Genomic DNA, 11568 nt, shown 5'->3' with positions numbered 1-11568 from the left:
GTGGGGCCGGGGGACGTGGTGGGGTTGGTCCCGGTGCCAGCGGAGGCCAGGAGGGCGCTGCCCGGGACCGGGAGGAGCCGGCGTACCTCCCCCGCAGCCACCGGGGGCATAGGCCGGCCCCGGGGAGAGCCCTGCGGTGCGGGCCCTCCCGTCCCAAGGCCTCCTTCCCGCACACCGGCCCCCAGAGCACGCAGGGCAGCTGTAAAATAAAAATCAAGAAAATGCTAATTACACTGGAAAATCCTAATGGGAACCGCCATTCCTGAACTGCTTTCCTGGGTGAATTGTGTCCGGGGGGGGCTTCAGCCTCTCAGTGGTGGGGGGCAGAGGGTGGTTTTGAATAGAAAGAAATATGGATTGCGGGTAACAGATAAAAAACAGCTTTACTTTTATTTTTTAAGGGAAGTAAAAAGGATGTGCAAGAAAAGGAGGTTAGGATCTGGCTGGTGCCGAAGACTGAACACAATTAGTGTTACAGGCAAGCGTGTTTATATTGACCCAGTATCTCTCACAGCTCGTGAAGGGATGACTGGGGCCTGGGTGGAGTGAAGGCATGGACAAACAGCACTAATGTTCCTTAAATTTCAGCTTTGTTTATACTTTTATGAGTTTATTATGTTGGGGACCCACGGCCTTATAGACACAAGAATAGGATGGGCAAGCACCAAAAACCTTGCAGTCTAACTCAGGACAGCAAGTAGCTGGAGGGAGGGCACTCACTTCTGGGCTTTCCAGGGCAAGTGGAGTGTGTCCAGCAGAGGCCCACAGAGGTGGCAACCTGTGCTGACTCTGAAGGTGGCCCTGCTCTGAGCAGGGGCCAGTCAATCTCCAGAGGCCCCTAGGGTTATGCTGTGAGGGACAGCACAAGGACGCCACAGGAAGGAGTGCTGAGAGCTCTAGGTTTTGCTGAGGATCCCTTAGTGGCATGTGTGGACCTTTTGGTTGGGGAGGATTTGAACCCACCTCCCCAAGGAAAAAGGCAAGTGTGGAGAATGAGTGCTCATGGTGTGTTGCCTGCTGCTCCCTCCCTGATCCCTCATCTGCTTCTTTTCAGAAACACGAGTTCTTTGTGGACATGACCTGTGAAGGTTGCTCCAATGCGGTCACCCGTGTCCTGCACAGGCTGGGAGGTGAGTCAGTGCTGGGTGTGTGACAGCCAGCTCACCCCAGCAACGCCAGCTCCAGGGCAGGATGTCAGTGCCCTGGGATCCTCCGTTTTGCAAGGGTAGCGCTGTAGGTAAAAGCTCAAAGTGGCTCGTTGGAAACCCCTGATCCCTGCTCTGCTCTGAGCCTACTGCTTAGTAATGAGTTGCTGATTGTTCGTGACATGGAGAAATGTCAAGGGAGGGAGGAGCTGCCGTGGCTGCAGGTGGCTGTGAATCACCAGGGCCTCATCCTGAACCCTCTGGGAACCACGCTGGTAGATCCCTGCTCGGGCTGCCAGAAGGAAGGGGTGTCCTGCCAGGTGCTGTTCCCAAGGAAGCCCAGGGTATCTCTGGTGCTTCCCACATGTGTCATCAGTGCCCACGTGTAGAACTGTCACAGCAAAGAGCTGCTGAGCAGAGCATTTGGTGGTTGCCTGTACAGCCTATTTTTAATACCACCTGGAAAATTATAACCCATGTCTCCTTGGAGCTGGGATTACCAAGAGAGAAGGATCTGACCCACACTCACCAGTTGTGAGGACCTGTCATCCTGCTCCCCCACCCTCACGGAGTGAGAAGAGCTTTCACTCACCAAGGAGAAGGCCTTGCAACTTCTTCCAGACACCGTTACCAGGCTGTGGTGATCCCACTTCCTCTGTCTGTGGTTGTCAGCACCTCCACCATTCTTCAACATGCTTGCCAGTATCAGCCTCATGTGATGATGTGGCAAAGCTCTCAAAGCTGATATATAACCTACAAGTTTTGTGAAAATGTGTGACTGGATAGAGACTTCACGTCCAGTTCCTTTCACTGGGCTGACAGTGGCTCACCCTTACTAGTCACTCTGAAATCCACATGGGAAAGTGTCTTTTCCCTCTCTCCTCCTGTTAGCTGGTACTGCCACTGAGGAAACTTCTCCTGACCCCTCTCCTAACCCCTAGGCTAACTGCCTCATTAGTGACTATCCATGTTAAACCACAGCACAGCCTGAGCTGGTTGGAGATTATAGTGATTTGTTTAAACTGAGCTCTTTCTGATTGTTGCATGAGTGATTCTGTTGATCTAGGGTGGGGTGAGCAGATTTCAAGTAGCTGAGAATCTGTGGTGCCCGATGCAGATCCATAGGAGACCTGGCTTCCTTCATACCACTGCTGGCAAGATACCAGTTTAGTTTTGCTGGCTGGTGGTGGGATCAGGGGTTGCTGGCAGGAAGCACCCGTACATATGACTGATGGCCTTGAGAGCACGAATGTGGGAAGGTGAGCTTTCCCCATGCTCACACCCTTTAGCTAGTTCTAGCTATGCAAGTGGGTTTTTTCTTTCCTTGTAGGTGTCCAGTTTGATATTGACCTGCCCAACAAGAAGGTGTGCATCAACTCTGAGCACAGCGTTGACACCCTGTTGGAAACCCTAAAGAAGACTGGAAAGAACGCTTCCTACCTTGGGGAGAAGTCTGCACAGTAGCCTTGCCCAGTGTGAGGAGGCTAGGTATATACCACGTGCATAAAATGCTGAAGAGAGAGTTCTGAGCTTTTTTCAGCTCTCCCAGTAAAACAGGCTGTTTCCTGGGCTGCACAAAGTAGGAAAGACCTGCAGGTCCAGCTTCAGCAAACTCAGAGAAGCAGCAGGACCACATACAGCTAGCACCATTTCTGTGTGGGACCCCTTAGATATTCTGGAAAGCCCGTGTGATCCCAACCATGGTTGTAGAGGAGAGGTGGAATACAACCTCTTTGCCTTTCCATGTGAACCTAGAGCTTGCCAGAGCATATCATGCATGAAAACAAATCCCAAAGACATTCACCAGCTGACCAGAGAGAGTGGTGGCCCCCAACAATACCTGGGAGGGCAGTGGGACACAAAGACCCCTGTGGGTACGTGATGGAGGGGGTTGGTTGTTAGCACAAGGACCTCCAATGTCTGATTCTGTTGATACCACTGTTAATCCTCCACTAAACTCGAGGATGATAAAAACAGCACCCTGCTACCCTCATGGGTGTAAAATGCTGGGTTTCAGAATAGCTCCCAGGACACACAGCCCCTGGCTAACTGGACATCTGTCCCAAGGCAACCTGATTGTTGCAGCCTGTTGATTTTCCTAGAGTCCCAACACTTTGAGAACATGTACAAAACTCTTTCCTGACTGTGAAATATTTTTGCAGACAGGGTTCAATTTCAGTGGAAAAGAATGAAGTGGGAGGAGAGGGCTGCCTGTTCACTGTGTGTACTGTTCTTTAGTGTCCAACGTTATTATATTGCATCTCTTTTAAGAGCTTGTTTCTGTCAGTGGAGCTTTCTAATCCAATGACACTGTTTTGAAATGGTCTGGTTTGACCATCACAAATACCCAGCACAGATGCACTGAAACAGTTCATGCTGATTTAATTCCCAGTCAGTAAATTAAATCAGGGATTTACACCAGCAGGAATTAAACTGATACAAGAAAGAATTGAGCTGATACTGATGTGTGTGTCCAATAGATCTGCACTGTTTAATACGGACTTAACAGATTTTAAATCTACAATTTGTATCATTTGAGCAAGCTCTCAATGCTTCTTAGAAATTGTTTAAAATCATAGCTATGATCAAAAAATATTGCTATTTAAAACAGACAGAAACATGCTCTGAACTGATTAGTGCCTGAAATAGTTTTCAGTTCATAATACTGACTGCAAGAGCTGTTTTCAACTTGCAGGGACTTGTGGATTATGTCTCAAATGCCTGCAAAAGTTAACCATTACAGCAAAGCCAGTCTCAAATAATGTGGACGTGCCCCTTTTTTCCCTGGCCCTGTGGTCTCACCACTTCCCTTACATTGCATCAGGGCAGCTAGGGAGTGAGTTCCGCTGGCTGGCCTGGCAGAACATTTCTTTCAATGCTTTTGTTTTTCTACTGGATTTTAACTGAAGCTATTTGACTTACCCAAAGTTCGTAAGATCCAAAACAAAAGAGAGAAGTGGCTTGACTGTCCTTGCTAGTAGTTTGCTGCTAGATCACTTCAGCTGTCATGGGAAGAAACACTAAATTTAAGTTTCAGAGCACATTTCCCTTCATATGGAATATTTTTAGGGGTTCATCCATAAAAGGAGGGAGGGAAGTCACAAATCATTGACACAGAGCTCAGGCGGATGGCTTTCCTTTGGCTTGTGACCAGCAGAGGGCATCTTTGTATAACATGATCTCTGTGCTTTGGTATTTTTTCCATTTATTTATTTATTTATTTTGCAGGAACTCAAACATGACTTCAGCAAAAAGGTGGCTTAACTGTTTGCATACCTCCCAACTTGCTCTGACATTTGACCTTTACTACCCTGCCAGATGTCGGGAAGCAGAGGGCTGGCAGGAAGAGACAGCTGCATCTTGGGCTTTTAAAAACAGTGGAGAAATCTAGAGGTTATATGCTGTTTCTAGCCCCACAGTAAATCAAGGCGCTGCTTCTATCTTTCAGTGCATGTCTGTGTGTCTTGTGTGTCTTTGTACTGCTTTAAGTGGTTTTCTGTAAAAGAGATGGGAAACTACCTCTCACATGCAAGACAGCTCTCCCAGGAAATTGCACCTATCTTTAGAAGCTGACTGTAATCTCTGCCTGAGGGACATGTCTCAGTAGAACCAAGCCTGAGTATCACTTAGATTCGGGCTATCTGTCTTTTCCACCACGGAACAGACAAATTTTCCATTTGGGATGTGAGTGCTGGGAAGAAGGGACTGTTGCAGTCCCTGTGAGTCAAGGATAAGCAAGTGTCCTTTAGAGCTAAATGGGACCACGAGGCAGAAGTCACTGGACCCCAGCAAGATGATTGAGGTCACAGGCTACCAAGCTGCAAGTAGAAGCAGGGAACACGGACTCAGCCTAGGTTTAGTACGGTGCTTTGTAGGGCACTGCATAACCATATAAATGTGAGATATCATTCTGGATCCTGGGCCCAGCTCAAGACACCTGGATCAGTCCCTTCCCCTAGCAAGTGTTCCTCTTGCCCCCTTCCCTGCCCACCTACAAAATTTCAACCAAACAAGTAATGGAGGGCCTGATGCTGGGCAGGATCCCCGGGTGCTCCATGCACCCACAGACACAGGAGAGGAACGCCTGTGCTGATGAGAAATGCAGAAAGAGTGGAGGAAGGAGAGCGGTGTGGGGGTCTCCAAGGCTTCTTATATCTCAGCCCAGTGACCAGTTGTACTGTTGCTTTGCCCAGCTCTCATCCATTTAATTCAGGTTTTCAGCCCAGTGGAAGGATTGTACGTGTCTGTCCCAGTCTGCTGTCTTTCGTTTCACCTGGGGAATGTCTCCCATACCTACCAGTCACAACTGACTCCTACAGAAAGGAAAACCAACTAAAGTTTGAAGGAAAAGGTTACTCTATATTAAGAGATTTTTCACACTTGTACATTGAGATTACTTTTGATATAGTTGCAATTTATTCTTTCCTAGAGTGGTTTAGAACTCCAAAGTACATCCTTACCATTGATCTAAAGTAAAATTAAGTGCTGGAGATGCACCTGCAGGGGCTGGAGACATTTCAAGGAATGTGTTGCAGATATTTTTTACTACTTTTTAATTTAAGGGAAGCTAAAGGATAGAAGTGTAACATTACTACATTATTTTCTTGCATTAAAATCTCCCAGTGGCAGGAAGTTTCCAGAGCCAAGGCCCGGAACTGCAACCTATTTCTGCTTTGTGCCCATGCACTCACATGCCTGGCATAACACTTCCATGGTCCTGGGTGAATCCCTTTCCCTAGCCCCGCTCCCTTGCTGGTCTGAGCTGGTGTTCGCCAATGTTGATTATTATTTACTGCTTTCAGCTTCCTCCCAGTAATGTCCAGGGCATCCACCACCAGCTGGTTGCCCGGTGGCTCAGCTCTGGTGGCAGTGGGCTGGGGGAGGACGTGTGCTGCTGGTTTGGTGTGCAGCTGGGTGGCACGCGGTGGCACGGCTGGCCTTGGAGCCCACAGTCCCTGTGGCACTTGCTGTGTGCCAGACTGGCGAGTGGGACCAGCAGTGGTGTGTGTGCCCGCGGAGGAGAACTCACAGTCTGTCTTTGCTGTAAACCAAGCTGCTCGTCCTTGATGTCTGAGCTGCAGCTTATGCTATCCACACTGCCCCGGCTGCTCTGCTCCCCACTGCCTGCTCTGCTGAACTGTCTGTTTTGGTTCAATCCTTCTTATCTATGAGCCAGCCAAGGAAAAGTTTCTACTCACAGCCAGGCAGGAGGTTCATACAGATAGATGAAGTTTCAGCACCCATCTGCAGGGCTGCAGTCTCCCAGACCTCCCCTCCACGATTCAGTGTGGGTGGAGGGGCCGGACACTGCTTTAAGCTCGTCTGCTGCAAAAATGACATTGCAGCTTTGGGTGGAAATCGGCTGCAGTGACGAGCTGTGGTCACCCCGAGCTGGCTGCAGAGTGTGGTGGGAATACAAGCTGCCCAGAGGGGAGAGGAGTGACCCTCCACAAAGCCAGCCCGGAGCTGGTCTCCATCCACCAGAGCAGTGATGTCCAGGCTGGGGACTCTTCCCCTCCTGGTCCCTGTCCTGGGCTTTAAGAAATGCCTCTAAGTGTCCCTCGCAGCAAGCAATCATTACGCTTGGCTGCTGTGCTCTGCCTGGTTATTAGCGTCATTTACAGCCCCTACAATTTCTCCGGGTGTGCAGCATGGCAGGGGCTGCCCCCAGCCGCTTCCCTGTGGTGTCCCTGGCACTTGCTTTCTGATGGAGACTCTGCATGTGCGGTGTTTGTGGGTTTTCATACCTGATGGCTCATGGCATTTGATGGCCTGCTCCTCACTCACTGTTCCAGAGCAGAGGGGACAGAGCGGTGACAAGACTGTGTAGGCCACCCCTCTCTGGTGCCATACCCTGGGGATGCTGATGGGAGTGAGCAGTTGGGAACGTGCCAAGGGCTCCCCAGAGTCCTGCTTCAGCCTTTCTTCAGTGGCCCCGGTGCTCAGACCCTCCCATTGCATCCCTCTTCCTTTCCCCTGGCCCCGTGGAGAGGGAGCTCTGGGGTTTATTCTCCAGCCAAGAGGAGGGAACTAACCCCAGCACTCCAGGCACATTTAGTGAAAATACCAATGAACTGGGACAACTCCTATTAGAGCAGGGCTGGAGGATGACACCCAAACTGCTGCTTGTTTTCTCCACCAAAAGCCCGGCAGGACAGCATCTTGTGTGCTCCCCAATCAACCTTGTAGGCTTATCAGAAGAACAGGGCATTTCAGCCAGACCAGGCAATCTGCAGAACACTCTCTTTCTGCCTGTTTTCCTTCCCTCTGGATAAGATAAAGTGTCTGGGGGGATGACCTGCTGGTCCTATCTCCAGGACAGCAAGTGTAAGAGGCTCTGCACCAGCGTTCCTGGAGCAGTGGCTCTGCAGGAGCACAGGGTTCCTCCTGAAAGGCCACCTCTCCCACCAACACACAGTCAGAGCTGAGTAATGACACCCGGCGAGAGTCCCTGCTTTGGTGTGTGGGCAGCGTTTGGGGCTGATTACAGCTGGGCTAGGGAAGTTAAGGAAGGACGGTCAAGTCTGAACAGAGCAGCAGACCTGCAGAGTGGCTTATGGAAAAGCTCTGGGAGAAAACGAGTCCTTCATAGAGTCTAAAAGGGTAAGACAGTCAGTACCTAAGCAGAGACTCTTTGCTCTGCCACTGTCCAAGATTTCAAAATTGTCACTCATCAGGTTGGCCCGAAATTGGTCCCCAGGTTGCATGTCATGGAGAGGGACCCCAGCAAGCCTGCACAGATTAGTGGTCACAATGATTTCCACAGGAAACAATATGCCAGACACTGAGGCTGTGAGGCCATTTTCAGACAAGGAAATGCTCAGTTTGCAATGCAAACAGGAAAGGGTGGCACCTGGAAAAGGAGCTTTCCTGTACCACAGACACCTTGGCTCCTCGGGACATCCCAGTGACCTGCTGGAAGAGGGATGTGTCAGCGCTGCCAGCTGCAGGGCGAGCAGCCGGTGAGCTGCGATTCAGTGCATTGCCATCAGTGAAGATGTCCTCCCAGCAGCAGGAGTTCACTTCGGGTTTCTCCACGAGATTCTCAGCCCAGCTCCAGCTGAACTGTGAGAGTCCATCAACTGCCTCTACTGTGGAATCACTAAGATCTGCCTCAAAATTATCTTTGACTCTTGACTCTTACACACACACACACCCCACACACCCCCGTGGTGTTTCCAACAGAAGGCATTTGCTTTTCTCACCCACTTCATTGTGTTTGCAGAGTTGCCCATTTTGTAGTGCTGCTGTACTTCTGGGTGTCATTTTTCACTCAGTGTTACCTTCCCCTGCTTTTAAAACCAAAATCTGATTTTGGTGGAAAAGTCTACAGCCTCCAAAACCCAGTCCTTTATCCGCAAAAGAAAAAGCTGCCTTGGTTATCCCAGAGCCACCTTAAGCACCACTGGCTTTTTGGAGCTTTCTAATTACCAGATGACAGGCAGGGGATGATTTTAACCAAAGGAGCAGTTGTACTCAGTTGAACCACCCAGTAAATGAGAGAATTTCCAAAATAGCACCGCAGGCTGCAGAAAGCAGACACGGGATGGGAGATCCCCCTCAGTGCCTGCAAATGGTGATCCCTGATGATGGCTTGGAGAGGTAAATTGCTGTGAAATTTCGGGTGGGAAAGAAGGGTTCAGTTTGCAACAATCTCAGGAATTCCACAGGCATGTCATGTCTGGGTGTTAAGACTGTTATACAGGGGATTCATTACCAAAAGATGGCGATTTTCTAGTCTAACTCTGCTTTTAAATGTTTGCTGTAAGAAACAACCCGCCTTAGGCTTCCACTTTTGCTCACCTGCCTGCTCCCAGCCCAGGCATGGCTGTAGCAGAGCTGGGAGCTGGATGAGCACCATGGCTGATGTTTGACTTGCAGGATCATAACCCCATGCTTTTGGGGTCAACATCTGCAACGTTGCCCTGACCAGCTGCGCTTTGAGCTAGAGCCATGGAGATGGACCTGGAGGTCTGTGTGGCACTGGGCTGGGTGTCCGTAGTCATGAGCATCGTCCTAAGTGGTCATCTCTGCTGATGGAGGCCAAGTGTGATGAAACAGCCAGGTAACGTGGTCCCTTGGAGGGAGTCAAGCTCCAGAACGGACTGGAAAAAGCCTGACAGTCTCTCTGAACTAAATCTGCTGGTCTTGCATCTTTTCCATATGGTCTACAAGACCCCATCTTCCCTGTCACGAGGCCACAGCCGGTCTGAGGCCGTGCTGTGATGGGTGATGTGCTGGGCTGTCCTGATGCTTGCTGCGCTGACGTACAGAGCAATACCAGAGGCCCTTGCTGGTACCCACTCCCTTGTCAATACTTGCACATTCCCTGTGTGACCCTCACAGGCATCTTTCCACGTTGCAGCTTCCAAAACAGCAAAACTTATGGGGATCTGACAGACTCCCCTTCCAAGACGGTGGCAGTGTAAATACAAAAAATAAACCAAACCAAACAAAACCCAGGCTTAATTAAGGACTTCAAGAGCAGGAAATGGGCACATGTATGCTAGCCAGAGCACAAATATTTTCTTTTGGAGCTGTTTTCTCCAAGGGTTCAGCAAGGTGATCAAAGCTGGGTTATAGAGCGAGGGTAGAAAACAGTTCCCAGCCCCTCCGGAAGGCAGCAGCCACAGGGCACTGCTGTTCCGCATCCTTCCCCAGTGCTCCCGCCTTTGGCTTTACCCTCCTGTGCTATATACTGAAGCTATTCAACCATTTGGCTAAAAGCAGATGGGGAGGGAGAGAAAACAAAGTCAAACGCGAAGGAGAAAAGCAGCTTTTGTGCTGCCTCTGTTTGCAAAAGACAGCCCAAGCCCCTTTTGGACTAAATTTTAATTTACTGGACTCTGGAGAGCTGAGGTTCACAGCCCCGCAGCTGCTGCAGGAGGTGGCATTTTGGGGCAGCAATAGGGAGCAGGTTGGGAGGCAGCTCTCTTGAATGAGGAGCTCCCTCAGAGGGGCTGTGGGATACACAAGACACAATGCAAAGTCCTTGGCTGCTCTGGGGAGAGCAGATCTGCTCTGTGACTGTTCTCCTACATGGACCTTTCCCAGGTCACCTAGAAGGGATAAGGAAAACCCTTCTGCATAGGCAGGAGCCTTCAGCCTGGCCCTTCCTGCTATTGTCTCTCTGCTCATCATGCCTGATCCTGAGCACCTCTGGAAAGACTGCTGGGTATTACGTAGCTAGGTTTGGGTTTCCTCTTCACCAGTCCAGGCCAGTGGGTTGCTGTGCTGTCACTGGGGCAGGGCACAGCCAGAAGAGAGATGCTGCAGCATTTCAGACTTCCTCACAAAGTTCCCAGCAGGTATGGAACTCTCAGAGCACAGCTGTCTCTGTCAGCCCACCTAAGACCTGCTCACCCTTTTTCAACAGATGGATGAGAAAACGTTAAAATAACAAATGCAGCTCATTCCCTTGTGAATGAAAGACGCTTGAATGGGAACAGGAATCCACTGTGCCCATGTACCCTCCTGCCCCATTTCAGATAAACTAAATTCCCCCCTCCAAAGCCCCTGCGCAGCTGTGGGCAGAGCTTGGCCCACAGAAGCCAGTGTCAGCATAGTGCACAATGCCCAGCAATCACAACAGCAGCCGCTGGTTTAATCTGTTGTGCACAGCTTTAAAAAAACCCAACCCGCACAGCTATTGTCAGAGTGATCCCACTGATTGCATCAGAAGTCTGCATGGGACACGGGGCTGTCTCGAGGGCAGGCAGGGCTCAGTGCGGGGGTGCCTGGGGTGCTGCCTGCTCGGGGTGGCATTGTAGGGAGCAGCCCTACCAAGAGACCCTACGGTCCTTTGGCTTCTGCCTTGCCTTTGTGTCTCAGCTGAGCTGGGGGGGGTTAGTTCTTCATATCATCCCCACAAATGGCAGCGAGCCTAGGGTCTCCATTTGGTGGAAAAAACCCAGATACCAGTATTTGCATCTGTATTTCCCCTTATTTTTTTCCTTCTCCACTTCCCCTGCCTCTGACCAGTGCTAAATGCCTGTGCTCTCCCAGGAGCAGCTAGCAAAGCAGGCGGCTCAGTGGGAACGATCCAATTTCCAGGGCAACCAGGACAGGACTGAGTCCAGAACGTCCTCAACTCACAGTGCTGCTCTTATTTCTCCCTGGTTTCCTCTCCATGTGCTTTCTTAAATCAGCCTGTCTTATGCCAGGGGAGAAGCCAAAAAAGCAGAGATGTGGCACATCCCGAGTCCTCCCTGCTGGCTTTACAACTGCAGGGGGATTTTTAGCTTTCCAGTTTCAGGAGCAGCCCTCCAAGCTTGCCCTGCCCTGAGGTCAAAGTATGGTCAAAGCAAGAGCATAGGAAGCCAGGAGGCCAGCTCTGACTCTTTAAAAGCTCTGTGCTGAGCTGTTGCCCTCTTGCCCAGGGTCCATGTGCTGAAGACAGGGACCTGTATCCCCAGGTAAGGAT

The 11568-nt window shown here is 50.4% G+C and overlaps 1 protein-coding gene across 2 annotated transcripts in view; it reads left to right on the top strand.

The window, feature by feature from the left end:
* Positions 1-4597, top strand: part of ATOX1 (antioxidant 1 copper chaperone) — a 4936-nt gene extending 339 nt beyond the window's left edge. Inside the window, exons 2-4 of one of the 2 annotated variants that reach the window (XM_026858046.1) lie at positions 1055-1130; positions 2476-2620; positions 4374-4597. In XM_026858046.1, coding sequence (XP_026713847.1) covers positions 1055-1130; positions 2476-2609 — 210 coding nt within the window. In that variant the 3' untranslated portion in view covers positions 2610-2620; positions 4374-4597. Of the gene's footprint in view, positions 1-1054; positions 1131-2475; positions 2634-4373 lie in introns of both variants that reach the window. The other variant, XM_026858045.1, reaches the window with a different exon arrangement.
* Positions 4598-11568: the final 6971 nt, after the last annotated feature.

The sequence above is a fragment of the Athene cunicularia genome (assembly GCF_003259725.1).
Source record: "Athene cunicularia isolate RWA chromosome 13 unlocalized genomic scaffold, athCun1 chr13_part1, whole genome shotgun sequence".
NCBI classification, from domain to species: Eukaryota; Metazoa; Chordata; class Aves; order Strigiformes; family Strigidae; genus Athene; species Athene cunicularia.
This window is presented reverse-complemented; position numbering and strand designations above follow the sequence as displayed.